Source organism: Cynocephalus volans, chromosome 12 (genome assembly GCF_027409185.1).
Source record: "Cynocephalus volans isolate mCynVol1 chromosome 12, mCynVol1.pri, whole genome shotgun sequence".
Taxonomy (NCBI): domain Eukaryota; kingdom Metazoa; phylum Chordata; class Mammalia; order Dermoptera; family Cynocephalidae; genus Cynocephalus; species Cynocephalus volans.
This window is the reverse complement of record NC_084471.1, coordinates 13,765,828-13,793,827: the sequence shown is the minus strand read 5'-3', so window position 1 is coordinate 13,793,827 and position 28,000 is coordinate 13,765,828. Positions and strand designations below refer to the sequence as shown.

General features: G+C 44.4%; 1 protein-coding gene across 1 annotated transcript; it reads right to left on the bottom strand.

Moving 5' to 3' along the window:
• Positions 1 to 236: 236 nt before the first annotated feature.
• Positions 237 to 27,270, bottom strand: LOC134360683 (apolipoprotein L2-like). Its single transcript, XM_063075356.1, has 4 exons — positions 27,186 to 27,270; positions 11,389 to 11,498; positions 4,853 to 4,979; positions 237 to 2,149 (listed from the first exon to the last, which is right to left on the bottom strand). The coding sequence occupies exons 2-4, from the start codon at positions 11,417 to 11,419 to the stop codon at positions 1,276 to 1,278; spliced, it is 1,032 nt and encodes a 343-aa protein (XP_062931426.1). The 5' UTR covers positions 11,420 to 11,498; positions 27,186 to 27,270; the 3' UTR covers positions 237 to 1,275.
• Positions 27,271 to 28,000: the final 730 nt, after the last annotated feature.

Here is a 28,000-nt window from a genome sequence, read left to right as displayed (position 1 = left end):
GGGTCTCATCTTGTCCAGCACACCTTCCCCCAACTAATGAGGAAACTGAGGCTGAGTCTGTTGACCCCATACTGGTTGATCTTCTTGATGCACCTTAAAGTTCCTTGAAGTGTCCCTAGCATCTGGTTTCACTTTTTTTTCCCCAAATCAATCACTCTTCCAAGACAGCATTTGGAGTCTCACTGGCTTCTCTTACTGGAATCTCACTCATTGGTCCCTTGTGTACCCTGGCCCCAAACAGGAACAGTCACTTGCCAAGTGCTCCACTTACTCTGCTGTCACCACCACCATCATCGAGAAGTACTGCCCAATTGACACAAACCCACTGTAAGACAAAGGTGAGTTGATAATGAAAAGATAAGGCCAGAGACCACCAGGGAAAGAATTCATTCTTGCTGGGATGTCAAGCCATGGGGAGGGTCGGTTCTGGAGCCCATTTCTTCTCCTTTATTCCAATAGTGCTGACTCTTTGGCTTTCTCCCATTTTCTGCCCTCATTTTCCTGGCCTTCTTATTGCCTTTTTCTGCACCCTTCTCTTGCTATTCGTGCCCCCCAATGTATTCCTTAGTCCAAATAAACTGTTTCTTCCCATTTCCTACACTCCCAGGTCCCCTCTCCTCCCTTACCCGAGGGGCCAGCATTCTTGCCTTCTCCCTGACCCACTTACCACCTGCATTAACACCTCCCTTGCTGTGTGTAGTGAATTGAATTATGTCCCCCTGAAATTAACTGAAGCTTGAATTGTGTCCCCCACGTTTTATGTATTAGAAACTCAGCCCCCCCCCATGACGGTTAAGAGGGTGAGAAATCCTATTATGGTAATTTAGAGGTGGGGCCTTGAAGAGGTGATTGGATTGTAGGACCAGGCAGTAGTGAATGGATTAAAAATGGTGGTCAGGGGCGTGGTTCTGAGGGCTTTAAAAGAAAAGAGAGTCTCTCTCTCTCTATGCTCCACCATTTTTGCAATGTTATACTCTGTTGTCACTGTCACCACCAAGATCCTCACCAGATGTGTTCCCTGGACTTTGGACTTCCCAGCCTCTGAAACTGTATGCAATAAATTTTGTTTTCTTATAAATCACCAGTTCCGTGTATTTTGTTATAAGCAACAGAAACTAATACACTGTGCTCAGCTACAGAAATGCCAAACTCCTTAATGCCCAGTTCCATAAACTTTATCTCACCCTTTTTTCCCCTCTAATCAAATGCCTCTGTTTTGCCCATGTCTTTGTCCAGCACATCTGCCCTGATCTCTGAGCCACTGTGGAGGGTCACTTAGTTTGGCAGGAGCTGCAGACCCTCGTGGATCTGGGTGAGCTCCTCTAACTTTTTCTCCAGCTCCTGAGCCCGCTGCCTCAGCTCTTTCCCCGACTGTGCCTTTGCCCCCTCGTGCAAGTGCTTTGACTCTTTGACAAGGCTGATCACGTCTGCCAGAAGGAGAACACCTGCAGTGGCCGCACCCATGATGCGGGCTCCTTTGGTCATCGCCAGAGCAGTGCCTCTGAATGCTTCCGGCACCTGCTTGCTGCTTTGGACTGAGACTGTCCTGGCGGTCATGAAGCTCTTGGCCTCGGCTACTAAGCAAGGGTTGGCTTTGGCTTCCTTGATGGCGTTGATGTGTTTCACAATGCGTTGGATGACTGGGTAGTACTTCCTGGTTAGGGAAGTAATTTCGGATACAGCGTGAGGCACAACCTTCCTAACCAGCTCCTGCCTGCTGATGCCGGCTGACACTAGGCGGTCAGCTTCGCCTTTTGCCCACGAACTGCTTGAGTAATCCACTAAGCGGCTGGTAACACCAGTCACAGCAGCTGCTGTTCCCAGCCCCATCCCAGTTGCCGAGAGCACCAGACTGGCCCCTGCTGTCACCGGTGCCAGAGACAGGCCAAAGATGGTCAGGATGCCAGAGACAACGCCGGTGGAGGTGGCCACCACGTTGGAGATGGTGCAGTCCCTGTGTACCTTGTCAACCTTGTCCGCGAGGGCGTGGAGCTTTCCTATGAGCTCCTCAAGCTCCGTTTTTGTCCGAGGAAACTCGTTCAAAAACCTCTTTCTATCCTGCTGTTCTTTCTGGAGCATGTCTTTGTCCTCCGTGGCCAAGACTGTCATAAGCTTTTTCAGAGCTTCACAGAGCTCATTTGCCTCATCCCTGTAACCATAAAGTCAAGTGATTAAGAAAGGCAGTTTTCTTATCCATAAAATGGGCTCAGTAAGATCTATCCTGCATGAATCACAGAGCTTTTACTATAAATCAAATGGAAAAGAATTTTACAAATGTGACTAATTTTTCTTTCAATGTTAAATGTGTTTTATACATCATAGATGCTCTGTAGTACATATTATATTATTTATTTATTCAATAAGAGAATAGATGGTAAAAGTCATCTTAAGAGCTCTTTAATGGCAGGTATTTGACAAAGATGACTTCTCCTCAAGGGCAGGTCAACACCATCACTACCAAATTATTTGCATAGTAGTAACCGTGGATGAGCAAAGAGAAGTGGAATTGGAGCCCAAATGCCTTTATTCAGAGAATCTTAGTGTGTAGAGAAGAATTAACCAAAGAGAGTTAACCTTTGCCCTCAGCTACTGGGAAGTGATCTCTCAGCTCCCAGAATGTCCTGCCCGACAGGAGTGTCTTTGTTTGCCCGGGGGCTTTTGGCACAGGACAGTACAAATACTCCTCGACTTATGATGGGGTTATGTCCTGATAAACCCATCAACAGTTAAAAATATTGTAAGTCGAAAATGCATTTAATACACCTAACCCACCAAATGTTACAGCTTAGCCTAGCCTACCTTAAACATGCTCAGAACCCTTACAGGCTGTAGTTGGGCAAAATCATCTAACACAAAGTCTATTTTATTATAAAGTGTTGAATATCTCATGTAATTTATTGAATACTGAAAGTGAAACAGAATGGCTGTATGGATACTCGGAGCATGGTTTCTACTGAACACATATCGCTTTTGCACCATCATAGACTCACGGTAAGTCAGGGACTGTCTGTGTAACAATGTGACGTGCAAGGGGAACTTCGGGCCACAGGGTGTAATTTCTGACCTCCAGAAGAACTAGAGACTAAAGGCATTAGATGTCCAGACTACAGGTCAGCCATGAGGGCAATATGTGACTGAGCCCCAACAAGTGTGGACACTGAGGCTCGGGATGAGAGAGACTCTCTCCTTGACCACAGACTAGTTAGGCTCTTCTGAACCTCTTCTCCACTAGGTGTTAACCCTGGCCTTCTTTGTCCATCCTGTCCTTGCTGGGCCTGCATTGCCCAGTCTTAGCAAGAATCCTACTAAGTCAGTTTAGGGTGAATCCCTTGACAACTGATCAAGTTCCTCATCCCCACTTTTGATGTCTTAGACTTGACCTGCCTTTAGGAAAATCCCGTTAGGTCAGTTTAGCAAGAGTCCTCCCACCCTTGATGTCTCATGTTAGTGATTTTCCATCTACTGACCCCTCACTCTGCTTGTTGGCTGTAAGTCCCCAGCTGTCTTCACTGTATTTAAAGTTTAGCCCAATCTCTCCCTATTGCAATAGTCCTGAATAAAGTCTTCCTCACTGTTTTCATAGGAATCAGAATGATTTTTTTCTTTACCAGGTGAGCTTTCCTGGTTGGCAATACTGCATGTACACTGAATACAGGATAGTACTGTGTCCTGAGGACAACGGAAGTGTCACGCTTGAAACCCACCCAGATTCTGCTCCGTGTGTCTCTTCTTTTGGCTGATTTCAGCCTGTGTCCTTTCCTGCAATAAACCGTAGCTGTGTAATGACAGTTTTCAGTAAGTTCTGTGAGTCTTTCAGTGAGTTATCAAACCTGAGGGTGGCTTTTGGAGCCCCCTAAATTTGTAGTTTGTGTCAAAGTAAGAGAGGTCTTGGGGATTATGTCCTCAGGCTTTGCAGTTCGGCTGACTCTGGGTACTTAGAATTAAACAAACAAACAAAAAACCTCAGAGCTAGAAGGTATCTTAAAGATCATTTTGCCTGACATCTGCTCTCTTTCTTTCTACTCCTCCAACCTAAGCCCACTCCTGCTCCATCCTGACCTCTGGCTCTAACCCTTGCCCAGGTCTCCTTGGGCCTTTGGGCAGGATGTTTGTACTTGGTTCCCTAAGTCCTTCACCACAGTCCTGTCTGATTGAATTACTATTCCCTTAGAACAGATGATAAATCTGAGTCTCCAAGACATAAGCCTAGAGCTCCAGAGCTTAACAGGAACAGAGTCAGGATCCAACCCAGCTCTGTCCAACTCCACTCCAGCCTCTCTGCATCCAGGCCAGCAGAAGGATGCTGTCTTGGGTTTGTACAAATCCTCAGATGGGGAGAAAAAGGCCCTACCCAGTATCCTCAGGAACACAAACTGATCACGTCAGGATTTTTCTGACTTGTCCCAAAGGAAGTCCTGCTTGGGTAACATTTGCAAGAAGGAGACTCATGGCCCAGGTTGCTTCCCACAGAGTTTCTTAAAAGTTAGTGTTAATTGAGCACCTACTATGTGCTGGTCATTATGCTAAGCACTTTACATGCATTATCTTATTCATCTCACAATAAAAGTCATTGGATGAAGAAACTAAGGCAGAAAGTGATACAGTAACTTGCAAAGCTCACATAACTAGCAGATGAAGGAAATTATCCTGCTCCTGTTGGCTTTACATCACCTCAACCTGAGGCCATTCACTGCCAGTGAAGGACACAGAGGAAACATTTTCTGTGGATTGTTGAGAAGGAGCATCCTCAATCCCAGCATAGAAAACTGTTCTGGAGGAGGTGTGCCCACCGGAGAAAACTAGCCCAGCAGGGAGAGCTGGGTGGCATTGCTGTGCACCCCATGGAGCTTACCCGGACAAACCAACCTCTGCCAACAGTTTCTCCCAGGCTCCACCTTCAGTCAGCAGGAGTTTCAGATCCTCTCTGCTCACAAAGTCCATGAAATACTTAACGACTTGCTCAATGAAGCTTTTGCTGTCTAGTCAGAAAGAAAAAAAGAATAAGGTTAGAGGAGAATATGGTAAAGTGTAAATGGCACTGGGTATTTTGTGGTTAAATGTTAGTCTTCCTGAGCAGCTGTCACATAGAGTCACCAGTGTTATGGACTGAATTCTGTCCCCCCAAATTTATATGCTGCAGTCTTAAGCCCCAGTGACTGTATTTGGAGATAAGGCCTTTGAGGAAGTGAAGTGATTGTGATTAAATGCGGTCATAAAGACATGATAGGACTGGTGTCCCTATAAGAAGAGGAAGAGACACAGATTGATCTTTCACTCTCTCTCTCCATGTGCAGAGAGGAAAGGCCACGTGAGGACACAGTGAGAAGACATCTTGCAAGCCAGGAAGAAGGTCCTCACCGGAAACCAACACTGCCGCACTTTGATCTTGGACTTCTTGCTTCTAGAACCATAAGAAAATAAATGTCTGTTGTTTAAGCCACCCGGCCTGTGGGTGTTTTGTTATAACAGCCTGAGAAGACTAATACACCAAAGAAGTGCCACAGTGTCTTGTGGAATCATTTTCAGCTCAGATCAACCAGAAAGTGAGTCTTCCAGCCTCAGGAAGCAGGAAAACCCCAAAGATACTTCCACCTACCATGTTCCTATTGGGTGTCAAACACTTTATACCAGTGTCTTCAAAATGTGAGTTTCAACCCATCAATGGGTTGTGAAATTAGTTTACTGGGTCAAGATAATTATTTTAAAAAGGAAAAGGAATTGAAAATATTAGGGCATATTAAACATAGTAAGGGTGAGTATTGTTTTTGTGAATTATTCCAAATATGTATATACACACACACACATTGTTATCTAAATTCCTGGGATCGAGATGTGTTTAGGAATTCAGAATTTGTAATGTTTTAGAAAAGGAAAACAGGGCACATATGGCAGGATCTGGGTGGCACCCTGTTATCAAAAGCATTAATATCTGACAATAAAGCAAATGAATGTTCACATTAAGTAGGATAAATAATGTAATGACTACAAATAGCCTCAGGTCAGTACAGGGCAGGATTAATGCCCAAATTAGTTGCAAAAGAAATGTGTGGTTTTCAAGTATTTGGAGATTATGGAATTGCAGATAAGGGGCTGGCGACCAGTACATGTTAATGTGTATACTGGGACATGATATAAAATGTGTTTCCTGCTGTGTACGCATGAGAGAGGCATTATTCTTATTGCAGAGAAGGAAATGAAACACAGGCAGGAAAAATGACTGCCCAAAGCCAGCAAGCAGAAAGCTCAGGATTTGAATCCCAGGCTAACTGGCCAACGTTTCTTTGACATTGCTTTTAAGACTCCTTATGTGATTTCTGCATTCTACACTATAGCGTACCTGTGGTTGTTGTTTTTTTTAATTTAAAAATAATGTTCTGGGCCGGCCCGTGGTTCACTCGGGAGGGTGTGGTGCTGATAACACCAAGGCCACGGGATCGGATCCCATATAGGGATGGCTGGTTAGCTCACTGGGTGAGTGTGGTGCTGACAACACCAAGTCAAGGGTTAAGATGCCCTTACCAGTCATCTTTTAAAAAATAAATAAATAAATAAAAAATAATGTTCTAAACGTCACACAATCAGGTTGGCTGGTTAGCTCAGTTGGTTACAGTGCAGTGTTATAACAACAAAGTCAAGGGTTCAGATCCCTGAATACTGGCTAGCCACAAATATAAATAAATAAATAAACTATACCCCATTGAGCAAAACTATCATGAGAAGAGAATTCCTCTAGCTGATCATGGATGTTCTAGGACTGGTGGTGAAGGGGGGCTCTCCAGGTGGGTGGGGGGCTGGATCCTCAGTTCGACACGTTGTGATCTCTCTATATCCCCTCTCTCCCTGCCAGGCTGGTCTTAGGGGACATGGCTCCCTATTGGCACCTCTGAACCCAAGCTGGCCCATTTATTAGACAGGTGATCATCTTATTTCTGAGGGAGAGTTTATCCTCAGGAGTTCCCCAGCCCTCGCCTTCCCTCAAGGGCCCAGGGCCTGCTGGGGAGCTCCTGGCTTCCAAACTTGCCTCCTTCCTTTACTCTTCAACATGACTAAGTAAAACACAGTTTGCTCCCCAGGGCAGCGCCTGGAAAGATTTCCCTTGGTTGCCAAGGCAACTCCAGAGGGTGGAGAGTGCGGTCCTGAGAAAACAGGACTCAAGAAAATGCAGTGTTGATGTGGGTGGGTGCAGGGTTGTTTTGTTTTTTCTTTTTCCTTCTTCACTAAAAGGAGGAAGAAAACCAAGGCTTGGCTGGAAGGAACCTCCGGGACTAAGTCTGTCTATATATTGATTGGGGTGGGGGTGGGTCTCTACAAGGTGTTAAAGCAAAATGAAAATGGAGACTGATCCTGAAAAATTTCTGAAAAAACAAAACCAAATAGGTTTAACCTTGCTTACAAACATAAGCAATGCTTGGGCCGGCCCATGGCTCACTCGGGAGAGTGCGGTGCTGATAACACCAAGGCCCCGGGTTCGGATCCCATATACGGATGGCCGGTTCGCTCACTGGCTGAGTGTGGTGCTGACAACACCAAGACAAGGGTTAAGATCCCCTTACCGGTCATCTTTTTAAAAAAAAAAAAAAAAAAACATAAGCAATGCTTAATTTGGGTCATTTCTAGTAAATGCATATATTAGAAACAAAACTTAATCTCAGCCTATCATGAGCATCAAGCTAACATATGGTTATGTGACTAGGAACTATCTAACAAGGTAAAACAAAAAAGGCAATTTTGTAACTGCAACCCATCTGATGGAGTTTGGATGTGTTGTCCCCACCAAAACTCATGTGGAAATCTAATCCCCAATGTGGCAGTGCTGGAAGCTGTTTGAGCCATGGGGGTGGACCCCTCATGAATGGATTAGTGCTCTCCCTGGGTGGGGGGATTAATGAGTGAGTTCTCACTCTATTAGTTCCCGTGAGAGCTGATTGTTTAAAGGACCTTGGCACCTCCTCTCTCTCTCTCTCTCTCTTGCTTCCTCTCTTCCCATGTGATCTGCTTGTACGTGCTGGCTGCCTGCTGCTTTCTGCCATGAGTAGAAGCAGCCTGAGGCCCGTGCCAGATGCAGCTGTCCCAGAATCGTAAGCCAAATAAGCCTCTGTTCTTTATAAATTACCCAGCCTCAAGTATTCTGTTATAGCAACACAAAACGGACTAATATAGAAAATTGGTACCGAGGAGTGGGGTGTTGCTATACAGATGCCTGAAAATGTGGATGCAGCTTTCAACTGGGTAATGGGCAAAGGTTGGAGGAGTTTGGAGGATTTAAAAAAGACAAAAAGATGAGAGAAAATTTGGAACATTTTAGAGATTGGTTAAATAGTTGTGACCAGAATGCTGATAGAAATGTGGACAGTAAAGACCATGTGGATGATGAGGTCTCAGATAGAAATGAGGAACTTATTGGGAATTGGACAAAAGATCACCCTTGCTATACCATAGCAAGGAATTTGGCTGCATTGTGTCTATGTCTTTGGACTTCATGGAAGGTGGGACTTAAGAGTTGTGAACCAGAATTTTTGGCAGAAGAAATTTCCAAGCAGCAAAGCATTTAGGAAGCTGCATGGTTACTTCCAACAGCCTATGCTGAGTTATGGCAGCGAAGGAATGATGTAAAGCCAGAATTAATTAATTAATTAATTAATTAATATAGGGGTGACCAGTTTATTTATATATATATATATATATATATATAGGGGTGACCAGTAAGGGGATCTTAATGCTTAACTTGGTGTTGTCAGCATCACGCTCTCCCAAGTGAGCCACAGGCCGGCCCTTAAAGCCAGAATGTAAAAGGGAAGCAGAGAGTAAAGATTTGGAAAATTTGCAGTCTCGCCATCAGATAGAGAAGCTGAGAGCAGGAGAAAAATGCAAAGGTGAAGCAGATAAACTGCCAAGAACATTAACTTGGTGGTGAGGCAGCAGATGTTAAGAACCAGGACAATGGGAAAAAATCCCTAAAGGCATTTGAGAAGTCTGGAAGTGTACCCAACCCATCACAGGCCCTGAGGCCTAGAAGGACTGAGTTGTCCTGGAGGACAGACCTGGGGGGGCAGCTGCCCTTGGGAACCTGCTCCCTGCATCCCAGCTGCTCCAGGTGGAATGGCCCCAAGTGTGGTTCATGCAGCAGCCCTGGAGAGTAGAGGCCCCAAACCTCGGTGGTGTCCATGTCGTGTTAAGTCTGCAGGCCAGCAGGACATGAGAGCAGTGGAGGTGTGGCAGCATCCACCCAGATTCCAGAGGATGTATAGAAAAGCCTAGGGACCCAGGCAGAGACCTGCCACAGCTGTGGAGTCACTGCAGAGGCCATCTACTAGACCAATGCCAAGCAGGAAAGTGGGGTTGGAGTCCCCACAGAGAGCCCCCAACCGGGGAAATGTTTAGTAAGAGCCAAGGCAGTGGGGCTGCCACCAGGACCCCAGAACTGCAGGGCTCCTGGCAATGTGCAACGCAGGCCTGGAAAAGCCACAGGCACCAGCACCGCCCACTTGGCCATGCCTGGCAGAGGTGTGGGAATGAGGCTGCCTGAAGTTTTGGGGGCCCGGATGTCCCATTGTGCCCAGGATGCAGAACTTGGAGTTAAAGACGATTATTTTGGGGCTTTAAGACTTAATGTGTGTCCTGCTAGGTTTTGGACTTGTTTGGGGCCTGTTTCTCCTTTCTTCTGGCCTATCTCTCCCTTTTGGAAAGGAAACGTGTTCCCAATGCTTGTTCCACCATTGTATCTCGGCAGTATATAAATTTGGTTTTGTTTTTACAGGTTCACAGCTGGAAGGACTTTTGCTTTTGGTCTCAGAGGAGACTTTGGACTTTTAAGTTGGTGCTGGAACAAGCTAAGACTTAGGGGACTGTTGGGATGGAATGATTGTATTTTGTATGTGAGAGTGACATGAGTTTTGGGGGACTGGGAAGGAATGATGGAGTTTGGATGTGTTGTCCCCTCCAAAACTCATGTGGAAATTTGATCCCCAATGTGGCAGTGTTGGAAACTGATTGAGTCATGGGGGCGGATCCCTCATGAATGGATTAATGCTCTCCCTACGTGGGGGGATTAATGAGTGAGTTCTCGCTCTATTAGTTCCCACGAGAGCTGGTTGTTTAAAAAGACCCTGGCACCTCCTCTCTCTCTGTGATCTGCTTGTACCCGCTGGCTGCCTGCTGCTTTCCACCGTGAGTAGAAGCAGCCTGAGGCCTGTGCCAGATGCAGCTGTCCCAGAATCATAAGCCAAATAAACCTCTTTTCATTATAAATGACCCAGTCTCAGGTATCCTGTTATAGCAACACAAAACAGACTAAAACACCGTCAAATACCTTATTTTACCTTTTTTTTTTTTTTTTGGCAGCTGACCGGTATGGGGATCCAAACCCATGCCCTTGGTGTTATAACGCTGTGCTCTAACCAGCTCGGCCCTGTCTTACCTCTGTACTCACCCTGTAAGTCCCTGCCTCCAACACTTTATCACTGGGACACTAAATCTTTCTGGTTGGTATTTCCCAATTTATGAATTGCTTCTTAAATAAACTGTTTAAAATGTCATTGTGTCTCATATTTTGTTTTTACAAGGGATATTACAGATGATTAGAATCGGTCCCAGCCTGAGGCAGTCACACCTGGTAAGCAGGTGCTTACAATTGGCAGCATTGGACAGGGGCCCTTATACAGCTGCTGGGGGAGGAGGGAAGTTTCTACCTGAAATAAACAGGTTCCAGGTAGAGGGGACGAAAACCACCACATAGGGAGTACTATGATGTGGCAGGCACTGGCCTGGGCCATGTACACATGTTACAATTGACCCTCATAACAACATGGGGAAATAATATTCTTATGTTACAGGTAAGACGGGGCAAGGAGCTCCAGGTCACGCAGATGGTAGGTGGCAAAGGCTAGACTGGGGTCCAGGTCAGTGAGACTCTGAGTCACTCTTTCCGGAGCAGTTGATCTGGCCGCAGGGAAAGAGCTGGAGGGATCAGCCTCTGCTGATAATGCCCCAGGGTCAGCCAGGAACAGGAGGTGAGAGGTCAGGGCTGCTAGTATACCTCCTCTCCCCACCCTTCCTGCCTCCTGCCCCCTTCTCTCCACCTGCACTCCCCTCCCCTGCTGTCCTCCACTTCTCCCAGGCTGTTCTGGCCCCACGCGAGTCATTTGCTAGGTGGCAGGGGTAGGGAGGAAGTGGGCACCTTGGCCAAGCCACCCCAAAGAGAGGACCAGGAAGAAGATGCCCCCAGAACCCTGGGTTGGGAGACTCCTTTTGGTCTCTCCTGGGGCTTGAGGCATGCTCACCAATCCCCTTCTCAGAGCTTGATTCCTCTGCAGGTTAACTCAGCTTTGGAGGTGCCACCCTCACCTCTAGGACACAAGTAGGAACAGCCAGAGAAGAGGAAGTGACTACCTGGGCTGTTGCCGTTGTCTTTTGGCATCATGGCACCAGCAACAGTATCTCTGAGAGGTTTTCCTTACAGCTCGCCGGTCTGCGTCCAGGCTGGGAGGTTTTGCTTCACCCTTAGGCAGGAGAAAATAAATTGTGGGATGGAATATGAGCCAAATGTGGCAACAGGGAGTGGCGAGGGGCCAGGTCTCTGGCGGTTCCCTCTGGGGTGGCAGCAAATGCCAAAATGGACTTAACCCAGGGTTTCTCTGTCTACTGGGATCCACTGGCTGCTATTTAAAGAAAGTTACTCACCTCGCTCCAGTTCCCTCTGCTCTAACTTCCAAGCCAAGGCAGAGTTGTCTTGTCCTGTTAGGGTATAAGTGTCACCTCTCACAGAGTGACAGAGACGTAAATGTATTTTGAGCAATGAGAAGCCCAAAGGGACTGCACCCAGGGAGAACTCCCTCAAGAGAGGAGAGCCCAGGCACAGCCCCTGAGCAGGTTTTGCTTCAGTTTTTATTGTACAGGCAAGAAAGTTACAGAAGAAACACAGGTGGTTACTCTATCATAGTGAAAACATAAACAAACTGGCTTCATTAAAGCAGGTGTAACTTAAAACAGTTCAAGCAATTTACCATCAAAAGGAGTCATAAAACTAAGCTATGTGCCATACAAAAAGAAACAATGAGATAATCACCATAGCCGCACTTAGCTCCCCAAGAAACTTAAAGAAACATCTGAGGGTAAGATGTGGAACGTCCCCCAACCACTAACTAGCAGAATATCCTTGAAGATCTTAGCTCACATACTTTCCCATCATTTAGGTTTAGCTGCACCAAGGGCAACTGCCCCCAGAGCAGTCACTTTTGCTGTGCTTCAGTTCTCTTATCTACACCAAAGGCTTTAGTCCTGTGAAAGTTTCCTGGTCTTTCCTAATCTTAGCATTTCTACGTGTTTTCCTAAAGAGTTGGGCTTTGGCTTAAACTAAGGACTTTGGTCCTTCTAAACTATAGGACTTAGGTCCTTCTAGGCTATATAGGCTTTGGCCCTGTGAGATACATGTGTTTTATTTCTATCTCATTAATGTCAATATCCTCCACATATAAGGACAAGAAGATAGTAGAAGACAGCCATCTGATAATTACAGAAGCAATAGAATCTATACACAGAAGGAAATGTGGGAGGAACGTTCTGGCAATTAGTGGGGGATGGGAACATTTGTGTCTACTCCATGATAATAGCTAATACTTACTGAGTATTTGTGATGAGCAGGGCTCCTTACATGTACCTCATTAAGTGATACACACACCCCATGAGATGCATGCTATTTTGGCTCCCATTTTAAAACAGAGGAAACCACCACAGAAGTTAGGTAACTTGCCCACATCTTCACAATAGCGCTAGAGCCGGGACTTGAATCCAAGTCTTTCTGATTTGTATCTCATGTTTTCAATGACTGTGTTCTACTCCCTAATTACACAAAAATATTTATTGATGTATATACATTTATATGCTTATTGTAAATGATTCTTCTCATTCCAAAATGATGTCTTGTGTCCTGTGCCCAAGTCCCTGCCTAGGTAAATTTACTAGTGTTGCAGCTTCCCAAAGCCTGCAGCCTCCCTGCTTCTGCAAGTTCCTTCACCCGACAAGAGCCTGCAGTCTGGCCAGGCCCTGGCCCAGCCCCTGCTGTGGGCTGCCTCGTCCCCTCTGTGGTCTTCCCCTAACTGTTGGACCTCAAGTTCTCATTCTTTATGTAGATAAGAGTACAAAGAACATTTTCCTTGTGTAAAGCCTTGTTTTATTATTTGAGATTATTTTCTTCAAGTATTTCTAGAATTAGAATGACTGGGTCAGAGGGTATCAACATTTAGAATTTTTTTCGTACCTACAGCAACACCATTATACAAATAAACTATACCAATTTACACTCACACAAGCAGTATATAATGCTGTCCACTCTCCATCTTACTAGTTCTCACTAGTCTTTTTTAAAAAAAAAAAAAAACAGATCTCTGTATTGAGAGAATTTGTTCAAGTTCTGTTTGTGATTATCTTGCCTTGGGATATGAGAAAAAAAAGCAAGTGTTGATTGTGTTTAGGCACTACTTTAAGAAGGCAAAAGAGCATTTATCAAGTACCCCCCCCCAAGACACGACAAAAATGCTAGCAAAAGCTCTTACAAGTATAATAAAAGCTCATGACACAGTGCTATCATTCGTGTACTTCACTCTGCACCAGTGATTGCTCTAAGACTTTCTAAACAATAACTCATAGTATTCTTTCAGGAACCTTTTCGTATTCCTGTTTCTAGATAAAGAAACTGAAACACAGATGTTAAGTGACTTGCCCAAGGTCAGAAATCTAGTAAGTGGTAAAGACTGGGTTTAATCCCAGCCACATGGACCCAAGAACCCCTACACTGCCTCTGCCCCCTCTGATGCCAAGGAAAACCGAATGAAGCTGACGAGAGACCAGAGACTTCAACAAATGTCGGGAAGACAGAACTGGATGGGGAAGTGATATCTGAATAAAGAGGGGTGGAGGAAGCTACTGTCTAGAGAAATGCAGAGAGGACATATAGCCAACAAAAATGGTCTGCTAGGCAGAGCCTCAGAGAGAGACTAAAGATGAGAGGAGACACGAGGGTGGAAGCAGGGCTAAGCTGGCCAATCCATGCCCCATACAGCATTCATGGCAGCCTTGATGAGAAAAGGCACCCCCTAGGGAAAAAATCAGAGGGCTCATGACTGAATTGAAGGGCCCCAGAAAAAATATCTTTGCACCCTGGCACCTAGGGGGTCTGCATTCAATCACCCAACAGGGAAGCCTGCCAGGTGACCTGCCCCACTCTTAAATATGAGTTGGCAGTCTAGGAATCAGATATATGAGGAAGACATCAATGTGGAAGAGTGACCATGACAAACAAATAAAATTTTGAAAATAGAAAATGATTTTTTAAAATTTGAAGCCATGTCTTCAGGGAGATTAAAAGGATATTTTATTCATAAAATGGAAACATGATCCACTGAAAAGGGGAAAAAATAATGGAGCAAATGAGAGATCTTGGGAATTAAAAGGTGATTGAAAAAATAAATAACTCAAGAGAAAGATTGGAAAAGAAAGTCAAGGAAAGCTTTCAGAAAATAAAACAAAAAGATGACAGAAGAAATGGAGCTAAATGGGGAATAGGAAGTTACCATACACAATCATTTCCTAGGAAGATAGTTGATGGGTCCCTGAACTGGCCAGACACCAAAAAAAAAAAAAAAAAGTAAAAAAAGAAAGTTATTTGAGAATGAGCTGCAGGAGGGAAAAAATTGTGTGTGTGTGTGTGTGTGTGTGTGTGTGTGTTTCCATGGAGAGGGTGGGTGGGGATAACCAAGAGAGAGATAGACATGGGATCCAGGAAACAGGAAAATCAACCCAGAAAGACAGAAATCCAAGGATTCCAGCTGGCCGTGCAGCAGGCCTAGAGAGTAACCCGTCCAGAATGGAATAAGTGGAGAGTTCTGCAGGGAAAGAGGACTTGATATAATACTCACATGATTTGCAGTTTGAAAGAAACTGAGGAAATGATGAAGATCAACAGTGGAAGGGAAAAAACAAAGGCAATTAAAAACATTTTTTAAAAAACCTAAAGCTGTGTAAGAAAGTGTGTACAGTCATATCATACAACTCAGCTTTACAGTAAGCAATATTTAACACATCACAAAAATGTCAACACTCTTGTTTGATTTTTAACTTTTAGAACAAAAGAGAATATTTAAATATAAGAACTAAATGTACTTGTTACCAATCAGTGTAAAAATGAATGTACAGTGGTGGAAGTCGGGAGGCGAAGCACTGAGGGGAGGAAAAGGGGGTTTCCTATAGTCATTTCCAAAGTGGGGAGTCAAGAAATATGGACTACAGTTGAGGACATAAGAAATAAAGGTGTAAGTAAATTACCTACAGCTGCAAAGTTTCTGATAGAGGGTATAAAACCAGTGACATAATGATATTAGGAGAAGGTGGGGAGGGGAGGTAGAGAATGTGTAAAAATAAGTGAAGTCCTTATCTATTCTAGTAGGAAGTAAGTCATGTCTAAATTTCAAAATGGAGACAATAGAAAAATGCAATAGCTAGTACAGCCATGCACCGCGTACAACATTTCGGTCAACGACTCCATATACGGTGGTGGTCTCATAAGATTGTAATGGATCTGAAAAATCCCTGCTGCCTAGTGGTGGTGTAGCCCTCGCAATGCAGCCCAACACATCACTCACGTAGGCACAACAGGCTGTACCATGCAACCTAGGTGTGCAGCAGGCTGTACCGTCTGTTTTGTGTAAGTGCACTCTGTGATGTTTGTCCAGTGACCAAATCACCTAATGATGCATTTCTCAGAACCTAATCCTGTTATTAAGCAACATGTGACTGTATTTATTGACTATCTGCTTTCCTCTAGGCTTGGTAAGCATTATCTCCTTTCACACAGTTCTCACAGCAACCCTGTTAGAAAGGTGCTATTCTCACCCACATTTTTCAGAGGAGGAAACAGAAACTCAGAGAAGTTAAGTAATTTACCTCAGCTGGTGACACCCAGAATTCAAATTCACGCTTCTTCTCTCCAGAGCACACACTCGCACTCTTCCATCTCCCAGTGTAAGAACGTTATTTAAAGATATTGATTTACTACCTAAAGAAAAAGCTAAAAATGAAAGCAATTGCTTTTCATTGGGAAGGGGGTGAGCAGAGCCCCCAATACTCGTTGATTTGTCTTAACCATATACACTTATTCTTTTGATTTTTTTTTTTAATTTTAAGAAAACAGAAGTCATTTTATAGTAGGGAGTAACTGCTATCCACAATAATGGGGTGGTTTCTGGTGCCACTGCCTTAAAGATGATGGAAGCAGGTGTTGCAACACCAAGGTCAAGGGTTCAGATCCCCAAACTGGCCAGCCACCAAAAAAAAAGTCAAAACAAAACAAAACAAAAATTTAGTGATGGAAGCAGTTTGAGCAAGTGCCAATAAGACATAAACCTGATTCCTGGTGTAACAATGTCAGTTTAGGAGAAGCCTTAGTGGTTGATGAAACCAAGTTTGCTAAGAAAAGTAGGGATGATAACATATAACGTTAAACTAAAATAATCAAAGCGAACTCTAATCTTGAACAGACATATTTTGTAGCAGCACCTTGCCCCTCACATATGTACCTATGAGCTTATTCTCTACTCAAAGGAACCAAGCCTCCCTGGAGGGGACCTGAATTCCACAGGCCTGTGATCTCAGCTGCTCCAGAAAGCAGGGATTTTTCAAAGATGCTCAGAGCCTGCTCAAAGGGGCACCCACTAGGAAGTCCTAACAACTCAAATGTAATAATAATAATTGATAATGATTATTATGATCATGTTTAGTTGGACCAGGTTGAGTCTGTGAAAGGTCACGAGTTCATAGTAATATTCAAAAGAGAAGAGCTGAGATAAAGTATACCAAAAAAAGGCAGATATAAAGGCTAAAAAAGGTAGTTATAATGCAAAGAAGAGCTAAAATAATGGGGAATGTTTATTTGTTGATCGATTTCAATGAGAATGGGAGTCCTAATATGTGTGGATATTTTTCCTTCTATTTATTTACGTGCCTCTTTGTAAGGGTTGAGAAAGAAAAAGGATCCCCTCTCCTTTGGAAGCTGGCGTGGACTCTCAGCTAGGCCATGTTACTTTCTTCTTGGACATAAATAATCTTACAGAATGTCAACCTCAGACAAGGTGACTTTGAGACCATGATAAAATGAGACAGAACAAGGCCATGTCATCATTTTGTCTAGGCACAGACAAAAACAAGGTCTCTGCACCACCCACAAAATACCCTACAAATACTCCCTCTCTTGGTTACAAAGAATGACTGTTCCCTCTTTATCAAGTACAGCTTTGATCTTCTGGTCCCCCCACTCTATAGATAAGCTTTACCGAGATACCCACTGACAGAACTGCCCCCCACTTTCTGTAGCACCCAATCTAGAGTGGGCTTTGTTTCCTTAGACCCTCTTCCAAATCACCAAAGCCCAAATCCTATAAGAGGTTCTTACTGGAGTCCATGGATCTTCACCGTTTGCCTTCTCCCTCACCGAGAATAACAGACGCAGCGTGCTCGGCTGACGACAGGAGAGGCCCTGCTGGCCTTAGGCTGGAGGGCACTGACTCTAGAGACGCACCTGTATTGTTAGGCAGCCGGGAAGCATCCCTGTCAGGCTGTCAAAGGCAGGGACACCTTCAAGCAGGTTTCTTCCTCTTTCCAAGCCACTGTTGCTCTGGTCATTCTGGGGCAGATCTATTTCCAGCTGCTGCTCTTTGCTCTCAGACTTTATCTGAACAACACAGTGGTTCCCAAGGCCCCCGGATGCTTCTCCACCCTCCTGCCCTCATGCAAAAGCCACTCGCCTCCTCATTCCCTCCTGCCACTTCTTGTCTTAGGGACTGGGTGTCCACGGATCTGTTTTCCGGGGCCCTTTGCAGCCAGAGATGCCTGTGTGACCCAGTCCTGACCAATGAGACACAAGGGGAAGTCTGCTGAGGGGCTTCTGGGGGCTTCTTGCTGTAAGGGGCAGGTGTGAGAAGAAGGCTGGCTGCACCTTTCCCCCTTCTTCCTGTGTGACTCCGAAGCCAGGGCTGCTGTCTTGAAATCACGAAATGGGTGAGCAGAAGAGCTGGGGTCTTGGATGACGCCAGACGTTTGTAAGTGAGTCTGCACCTGGATCTCATCCTTGTCTTTCTTGGTCTGGCTCTGACCCTTGCTTGGGGCCTCAGCGGGGTGTTGATGCTGGATATCGCCCCCTTCTGCTTGACTAGTGCACATTAGCCTGCAGGTTGGTCAATTCCCGGAACGGCTATGGGTAGAAGGGAGGTGCCTGGAGGAAGTCCAGGCTGCGTCTGCGCCAGCCCTGCCCCATCACTCTGGCCTGAGCTCTTCAGGTGCAGCAGGACAAAGGTTCTCAGCAAAGCAACTTCTTCTAAGTGGCTGCAGGACATCCTCCTCGGGCAGTAATCTTTAATGACTTCCCAGGGTCAAGTTCAACTCCCTTAGCCTAGCACACAGGCCCTCCTGCCCGTTCCAGCTTCATCCTTCTCCCCACTCCCTGCCCCCACAGTCCCCTTGGTTCCAGGCACCTTCAAGGACTCCTTGCTTCCTTGACCTTGATCTACACCCCTACACACCTCCAGGCTTTCACTCAGGCTGCTCCCTCCTCCTGGAATGCCTTACCCCACCTTCCACACCATGTGAAATTACCTCTTCCCTGCTGGCTTCCCTGGTCCCTCCCTGGGCTCCCGTGAATGTTGTGCTTTCCTGGTGTAGTTCTGTGGCAGGTCTCTTCATGCACCCCGTAGGGGCCCCATTGCATTCTCTGCTGCATCCCCTGTGCCAGTACCTACCACCCGGGTACCCTCCACCCTCCTGGGCACAGCCTGGCTAAAATCTGAGGTGCAGGAGGCATTAATTACTTGGAGATAAAAGCAACCAGCCTCTGTCAGCACCACGCTCAGCCAGTGAGCAAACCGGCCATCCCTACATAGGATCCAAACCCGTGGCCTTGGTGTTATCAGCACCGCACTCTACCGAGTGAGCCACGGGCCGGCCTAAAGCAACCAGCCTCTGGACGACACAGCACAACCTCAGTGTCGCTCACAGTGGCATGATTCTATGTTTTTCTTTTCTATCTTGATGGACAGCTGTTCCTGGCAGAGAACAAATAAGACTGTGACTCAGATTTCACACAAATTACCTTGCTGATTTAATGTACTTTTGAAAGTTCTATCAGATTTCTGAGTTTCCATTTATTTCCTTGTGTCTCCTCCCTCCAGCCTTAATAGCTTTATACAAGGAGAAAGAGAAAGAGAAAGCAAAGAGAAAAATTAGGAAAGTAGGGATCCCAACTAAAGTCTGAAGAGCGACCTTGCATGAGCAAGACCTCCCAGAGCCCCCCGTCTCTAACAGCGGTCAGGCCTGTCTCCCTCCAGCCTCCCCCACTCTTGTCCACTAACTGCTGCCAGGAACTTCAGGGGGAAGGAGGGAGAGTTTACACCTTACTACACTGGAAGCGCCTCTGAAAACACACAAAAAGTCCTGTTCTTTTTTGTTTGCAGTAGGTACCCATTAAATAGGTCCTACATTTAAGAAAAGAAAAAAAAAAAAAAGACTTCTCCCAAAATCAATCAATCAATCTCAAAGGGATCTAAATGGAAATCAGAAAGAAAACACTAAAAATGTACACTAGAAGAAATGTTGAAAATAATGTGGAGTTGGGTGAGACTTTTCTCCTCAAGACACAGATCCCAGAAGTCATAAAGGGGAAATTTGATAGATTTAATCTCAGAAATTAAAAATTGCAAAGAATGCCATAAAAAAGCCAGCATAAAATGGAAGCCCAGGAGACACTATTTGCAATATTTGTAGGAGACAAAAGGCAAGTGTCCACAGGACATAAGCATTGCTTTGTGTTGCTTCGCCCCCCACGGATTTGTCACCCCACTTCCCCGGGGTGACGGAGATGCAAAGGATTACTCAAAGCCCATCTCTTCTGGGCAGTGAGAGACCCCAAAGTGGTTCACTTCCCTGGAACACTCCAGCAAGAGGGATCCCTTCCTTGGGAAATTAACCTCAAATTGGGGTTCTCTTCTTGCATTTATTTTCCAGACCAGGAAGTTACAGGAAGAGAACATAGGTGGGATGATAGTTTAACAATATAGGCTGGTAACTTTCAGTGAAACAAGCCAGATGACATTCCAGTAAGGCTATCAACAAAAGCTTGATCTTAGCAAACATTCCTTCTTACAGCAATCCCTCAGTATCTTTACATAACAATCAGTAACTAGTCTGTCCTTGAGCCAGCAACCTTGCTGTGTTAGAATTCTTTATCTTACACCAGAGACTTATAGCCTGGGGAAAATCTCCAGTCCTTGCAAGGTCAATATTTGAAACTGCAAGGCTTGGGAAAACCAGGCCCTGTGAAGCACATATGCTTTATGGTATATTCCACATCACCCCTGTTTTATTTATTTAAAAGAAAAAGCAAGAGCTATAGATCAGGTTAGCACAGTTAAAACAAAAAGCATTTTGTTAAAGCAAAGTCGGTATCATTTAGCATGGCAAGTCCTTTTAATTTACTTCAGGTGAGGACTGGTGATGTCATCATCTCTCAGGGTGGCAGCAGCAGCATCACTCCAGGTGCTGTGAATTGGGTGTAATTACCAATTGTTGAAACTCTGGAAAGGGATTCTGCTCTGTATAATAGTTGACTCTGAGTCCAGAGAGTTTGTCATTATTAGTTCACCTGTCCAGGACATTACTGCTTTCAAAGCATCTAGTCTTTTGTAAAATTTTAATCAATTACAAGTCTTTTGTTTAAGAATAGGATGTCTCATCCAAGTTGCAAAAACGCTCTTTAAGGCCAGGAAAATTTAGAGAACTGCTTTTGTAGAGAAGACGTTATTTCCCCCTTTATGATCAAGGCATTCCTCATAAAAGCATTGATGATCAATATCTTGATTGAAAATGTTTTACTTTTCTTTGCATAAATCTCTCGGTGTTGGGAAGGCTCTTTCCCAGGTGGTGATTGAAAGAAGCATCTTGGCTCACTTTCTTTCAGTGATCAGTCCCACATGGGGGGGGTGGAGATGAACAGCAGGATGAAGCAGCAGTTCGGCTAAATTACAGCAAACATGAAAGAGAGATCAGCAACTTGGAAGTGAGACCTGCTATCTTATATACAAAGTTTTAAATTATGGGCCGGCCTGTGGCTCACTCGGGAGAGTGCGGTGCTGATAACACCAAGGCCACAGGTTCGGATCCCTATATAGGGATGGCCGGTTAGCTCACTTGGGAGAGCATGGTGCTGACAACACCAAGTCAAGGGTAGGATCCCCTTACTGGTCATCTTTAAAAACAAAAAAACAAAAAAACATAGTTTTAAATTATATCCTGTTATAAAGAGAAAGAGAGTCAATTTTCACTGAATTTATAAAAATAGCCACATTGCCATAATAATCATAAGGATACTTAAAGTTATTAAATTTGGGGGATCAAATAGGGAGAAAACAAATGCTTTTATCTCTGTTTTAAATGACATATTACCAAACTGTTGTTAGTTATAGAAAGCTTAAGAGAGAGAGAGAGAGTTTTCTTACATTTGGAAAACATTGGGAGAACCAGCAGTGTTTTAAAATAAGGAAATGGTAAAAACCCATAATTCTTTTTAATTAATTTACGAATTACCTTTGTTGTTTTTTTTTGTCGTTTTTTTTTTTCGTCCTATATAGGATCCGAACCCGCGGCGGGAGCGTGGCCGCGCTGCCAGCGCAGCACTCTACCAAGTGCGCCACGGGCTCGGCCCTACCTTTGTTGTTTTGACCTTTGTGAACAATTTCACAAACTCATCAGTTTTTTCATTAGAATTTTGGAACTTTAGTTTAAAGCTATGAACTCAAAGTTTGTTGGGAAACTGTACCTATCAGAGTTTTTTTTTTTTTTTTTTTTTTTTTTTTTGTCTGTTTGTCTTTTTTGTGACTGGTAAGGGGATCGCAACCCTTGGCTTGGTGTCGTCTGCACCGCGCTCAGCCAGTGAGCGCACCAGTCATCCCTATATAGGATCCGAACCCGTGGTGGGGGGCGCCACTGCGCTCCCAAGGGCCACACTCTCCCGAGTGCACCACAGGGTTGGCCCCCTATCAGAGTTTTTTCATGAAATATTTGAAGACATAACATTTTTAAATTATAATTAAACCAAGTTTATGACCGGTAGCATTTATATCAAGACACAGATATTTAAGAACCTTACAAGATTTTGGAACACATATCCATAACACCTTCAGTACTGACAATGTTTTCCCATATAGTCTAATTTATTAAATAAGCCAATTAGTTTTGATACATCTATTATATATCCTTTGAGAAACTCCAGGGCCCTTAGAATTCCTCAAAGTTAAAGTTAAAATGTTGAACTTTCAGACTTTGCTTTTGGAAAGTTTTGTTAAATAACAAAAGGCTTAAAACATTTAGTTGAATAAGATCACAAATTTTTACAAAAAGTAAAACCAAAGTGACAGAAGGCTTCAAAGGCAGAGAGCACAAGAACTTATCATGAAATAAGTTTTTTAAACCAACTATCTAAGGAACAAAGAAAACCTTTTACAATTTTGTATTAAGAGCCGTCAAGTGTTTTTTTAGAAAATCTGATTGTTCCATCGCAGGAGAGCAAATTCTAACCCTGTATTAGAATACTTTTGACATTAATTTTTAGAAAAACTCACACATAATTTGTTTTTAAATCCAGTTTTTTTTTTTTTTACTGTAAAACCCTTTTAACAAACTTATCTATGTAAACCATTATCAAGAGTTACTCAGACATTCTGTTTTTGTCCTGTACTTCCTGCTTTCTAAATAGCCGGTCATTTTACTCTAGGACAAAAATACACTGTACCAGATGCTTTCTTACATAAACATTATTTTTCTTTCTCTCTAGCCCCTCCAACCATAACCATATCCCCACATCCATAGCTTTCTTTAAATCACCTCCTTTTTACATACTTGTTTCTTTATTATCAATGTTAAATTGGCCTAATTTGTCTAGAAATTATATATAAAAAGGGTTTTTTTGTATTTAGTTTTTTTTGGTTTTGGCGGAGTTTACAATTTAAAAGCCTCTAGCAAAGACAAATATAGTCCTATTTGATTAGTAAACCCAGGCAACAATGTGTGTTGATAAAAACATTTTTATACATTCACGTTAGTAAATAGGCATCCATTTGTCAGAGCAAATTATACAAAGCCCAGTTTGAGTTTTAGCTATTTTTACCAAATAAATATTTAAGGTTTCCCAGCCAAAAACTTGGTGTATCAGATCTATACCTTTACCAGTTAATGCTAACTACAGCCTATGCGATATTTGGCATAGGTTTCTTTTCAGTAGCCATTTCAGGTCCCAGGTTTCCACGTGGCATTTGGAGCCATGTGGAATCCAGAGAGGCAGAGGGCAGTATTCACGATCTATGTCTAAAAGATATGGTTTCTCCCAGCATGGCCAGGAGGCAGAGCTGAGATAACAAGGAGACATATTGACCTAGAGACGAATTTAGGTAAAAGGCTCAAATCAAATTTTGAAAATATATTTATCAAAACTTTAGAAGATTTAAGTCACATGAACTTGAAAAGTATACTTATTTATTTAATGAGTGTGCATTAATTATAAGCCAATTTGGTACCTTGCACATAAAATGATTACACATAAGACATGAACATACAGACACAACATATAGCCTAGACATGCATACATGCAGACATAAAGAACAAGAACAAACAAGGATCTTATAGGTTTTGTTCAAAATGTTTAAGAAAGCTCACTAGTGAAGGGACAGTCAGGTTTAGATTGTGTTATTTCCAAAAGACTTATTGGTGAGGGCTCACCTGGCCTTAAAGAAAGCAAGATAACAAATTTACATTGTAAAGCAAAGTATGCAAACCTTTTCAAGAAGATGCAGAGAAGTTTTTCTTCCTTTTAAGAAAATAGCATAGAGTTCTACCATAGAATATTGTGAAGAAATACATGATGAGACTAGAAGAGAATTTAGAAGTCTGTTTCAGATAACCAAGTGGATGCCAGAAAATTTGAGACCATCTAGTTAAACAGGTAGATTTTAGGTTAGTTTTAGTTTCTTAAATGGGTTACTGAGCTCAAGAGCTGAGCCACCAATCAGAGATGAAACCATTTGACTCTTGAGGTTTTTAGGAGAAGAGCAGTAGACCCAAAAGGGGTCTGGTTGGCACCATGGCTGCTTTTCTTCATAAAACTCCAGAGTCTTCAGAGAAAAAGAGTAGCACATGCAGTTAAGAAAAGAACCACTGCTTTTAAGAGAGGAGAGAAGCATTGTGCAGATAAGAAAGAAAAACATGCTCAAACAATACCAACATTGTAAAGAAATATTAACTTCTTTTACTTTAGATTGTCCAATTTACAGTTTTCTCAGTCACTGGCAAAGATTAAGTTTTATCCTTTTTAGGTGACATAAGCATGTCTTAGTTTTTTGTTAAGTTCTTGGATAGGTCTCAGAGTGACTTGACATAGATTCCTAGTTGTAAGGTGGGAAGCCTTAATGAGACCCACTGCATAATTAACCAGTGACCAATTTGTTCCCAAATTTATATGTTAAGGCTCCCTTCCTTAAGGTATCAAGGACATGGTTGTTGAATATCCACTAACAGTTTAACAAGCTGCCATTCAGTTACTTACAGCCTGCTGCTTTAAGGAGGCACTGGAGTTGTAATGCATGTTCAGTCTCCCCTTTTGTTAACAAATTATCCATATTTTAAAAGTACAGAGAATGAAAAAATATCTCCGGGGTTGAAAAGACCCAACTTTGACCTGCCACAGGCATGCAATCGCTAATCGAAAGCCACCTGTGATTCCCTTACCGGGATGCATCTCCTTTATTAGGGACTCCCTCACTGGGATGAATTGGACGTCCTATTCCTCTCCAATGCTTGGCAGGTCAGTCTCCGATCCGTGGAGAACGTCCTCACATGGGGCACCATTTTGTTGCTTTGTGTTGCTTCACCCCCCACGGATTTGTCACCCCACTTCCCTGGGGTGATGGAGATGCAAAGGATTACTCAAAGCCCATCTCTTCTGAGCAGTGAGAGACCCCAAAGTGGTTCACTTCCCTGGAACCCTCCAGCGAGAGGGATCCCTTCCTTAGGAAATTAACCCCAAATTGGGAAATTGGGGTTCTCTTCCTGCATTTATTTTCCAGACCAGGAAGTTACAGGACGAGAACATAGGTGGGGTTATAGTTTAACAGTATAGGCTGGTAACTTTCCGTGAAACAAGCCAGATGACATTCCGGTAAGGCTATCAACACAAGCTTGATCTTAGCAAACATTCCTTCTTACAGCAATCCCTCAGTATTTTTACATAACAATCAGTAACTAGTCTGTCCTTGAGCCAGCAACCTGCTGTGCCACAAATCTTTATCTTACACCAGAGACTTATAGCCTGAGGAAAATTTCCAGTCCTTGCAAGGTCAATATTTGAAACTGCAAGACTTTGGAAAACCAGGCTTTATAGTATATTCCACACATTATAGATCCCACAAATCTGCACGAAAAGACTGAAGCCAATTTTTATAAAAAAGAGTGAAAGATATGAACTGATGATTCCTAGAAGAAACACAAATGAGCACTAATCATATGAAAAGATACTCAGCTTCATCTGAGAATCAAAAAGTGCCAGTTAATACAAGGAGATACACTTTTGAAACTATCATATTGGCCAGACTTAAAATGAGTAATAATGTCTGTTGTTAGCGAGGCGTGGGCAGGTTTTAAGCTCTGCTATGATTATCTTTTTAGTTCGTAAAAAAATTTATGCATATAAAATGTGCCCCCTTTTATGGCCCAGCAATCATCCCTAGGTCTGCAGCCTACAGAAAGCAGGGTGGAGGTGTGCAAGGTCACGGGTTTAAAGTGCTCAATGCAGCATTGTTTTTAACACCAAGAAGGAAGGAAATAATGAAATGTCCAGCCATAGGGGACTAGAAAGGTAAATTAGAGTCCATTAATACTAGGGAATACCATGCCACCCTTATAAAGGACGAGGAGGAGAAAGGAGCAGCATCTAATCAAACACCCTGAGAGGGGCAGCATGGAGGGGCGACTGCCCCCCTCCAGCTCGCCCGCTTCCCCCTGCCCCTGCAGGCATCTGGGTTTGCAGCACCTGCTTCCCCTCCCTCCCGCTGCCCTGCCTCCCCCCACCCCCACCCCAGATGTGGTCTGCAGCCGGCGGGGGGCAGCAGTGCAGGGAATCCTAACCCCACCTGCCAGGAGGAAATGTAGCTGTCAGCGAGCAGAGTGAGGCCAACGCCTGGCCTTCGGACTCTGAGATTAAAGCAAAAAAGTGTGATTTTAATAATCCAGAAGCATCTCGGTTTGTCTGTACATCTACACACACAGAGCTCTAAGCTCACACTCCCGTCGTTATGCTCACACGTCTACAGTTTCATTTTTGATCTTTTGATCACAAAGCCGGGGTCATGCCACAGACACCGCTCTGCAACCTGCCCCTCTCACTCCCCACGTCCAGGCCATCCCTCCCATTTCAGACACAGGATGGCCTCTTCTCCCATCACCCCATACGCCTCAACAAAGGGCCAGGCGAGGGCCAGGGAGATAGAGTCCTGTGATCTGCCCACTCAGCCACCTGCCACGGGACCCTGGGAAAGTCACTCCCCTCCCATGGCCTCAGTTTCCCCACATGGACTGGCACAAGGAAGACTCAGGACAGGAAGGATGAAACAACCTGTGGGCTCCTTGTATCTCAAAAGAAATCTTCTTCCTTTATCAGGCCTCAGTAGCAGCACCCTGGGACCAACCTCAGGGTAGCCAAGAAACAAGGAGGACAGGCCAGGCTCCCAGTCACCTCCCTTCTCCCCTTCCTTTGGTTGCTCCAAATTTCTGAAAAGGATGAGCACCCCCAACAGCAACCTACCTTCCAGGGTCACCTGTCTCAGGCCATGTCTCAGATAGTCTGGAACCAGAGCTGAACCTTTGTGACCCCCATCCCAGCAGCTTCCCCTCCCTCTCTACTGTCCAGGGGCACAGGGGACAGGAGGGAGCAGTCAGACACAAGCCTCGTGCAAGTCCAGGCTCTGCCACTACCCACCGGTGTGACCTTGGGCTGATTACCTAACCTCTCTAAGCTCATCTATAAAATGGTGACAATAATCCTTCTGTTATAAGCTGTTGCGAGGATGAGGAGATGGGGGGAGGTCGTATTGTCCCCAACTTACCAAGAAATCTTCCTCTGGCTGAGTGTGAACAAGATCCAGCTGTTCTTAGCTGTGTGGATCCAGTCGCCAGCTGTGTATCTGTGTGATAAACAGACACATGCTCCTGGCTGCCAGATATATATATACCCAAGAATCGAAAGGGAAACTGAAAATTACAACTTCTGAGAAGGTCATATCAAAAACACACACCAAACATGCTGCTTGCCGGACACCAAGGTCCTTCACCTTGCATTCCAGGTCCTTCTCACATTCCAGGTCCTTCTCGGCCCCACCCGTCTGACTCACGTCCTCAGGGGAGAAAGACTTGCCACTGACAGACTGTGTGACCCTGCCCACCCTGTGGGTTCATACCCAGCCCCTGCTCCCTTGTCCTCGCCAAGCCCCCGGCATGCCCGCCTCCCCCACGTTCATGCTGTCAGCATCAGCACAGTCCCCATGCATGCCGGATGCTTATTGCATTCTTGCTGTATTGCTGTTGTGCAAGGCGGTGTCCGTGCAGCTTATAGACGTTTGCTCACATGCATTCCTCCTCCAGGGGAACCTGCTTCTACCACCTGGAAAAATTATGCTCGTCCTTCAAAGCCTAAATCTGGAATTGCCTCCTCTGAGAAGCCCTCCAGCATCCTCCCTGGCAGAGTCCACCGCCCCCTGCTCGGCTCCTCCGGACCTTGGGGGAGGAGGGGCCTAAGTCCACCATCCGGACACAGTCCCATGGCTAGTAAGTCATGCAGCTGCATTGCAGTCAGACTTTTCTGCTTTGCCCCAGGCAGACAGGGCTGGGAGTGGGTCTGAACCTCAGAGGCCAACTGGACCCT

Bases quoted from the DNA above. Each gene is read 5' to 3' on its own strand.
- LOC134360683 (XM_063075356.1), bottom strand. From the start codon at position 11,419: ATGATGCCAAAAGACAACGGCAACAGCCCAG. The intron at 4,980-11,388 runs GTAGTCACTTCC...CTTTCTGACTAG, and splicing joins AGACAACGGCAACAGCCCAG to ACAGCAAAAGCTTCATTGAG. The intron at 2,150-4,852 runs GTAAGCTCCATG...TTATGGTTACAG, and splicing joins GCAGAGGTTGGTTTGTCCGG to GGATGAGGCAAATGAGCTCT.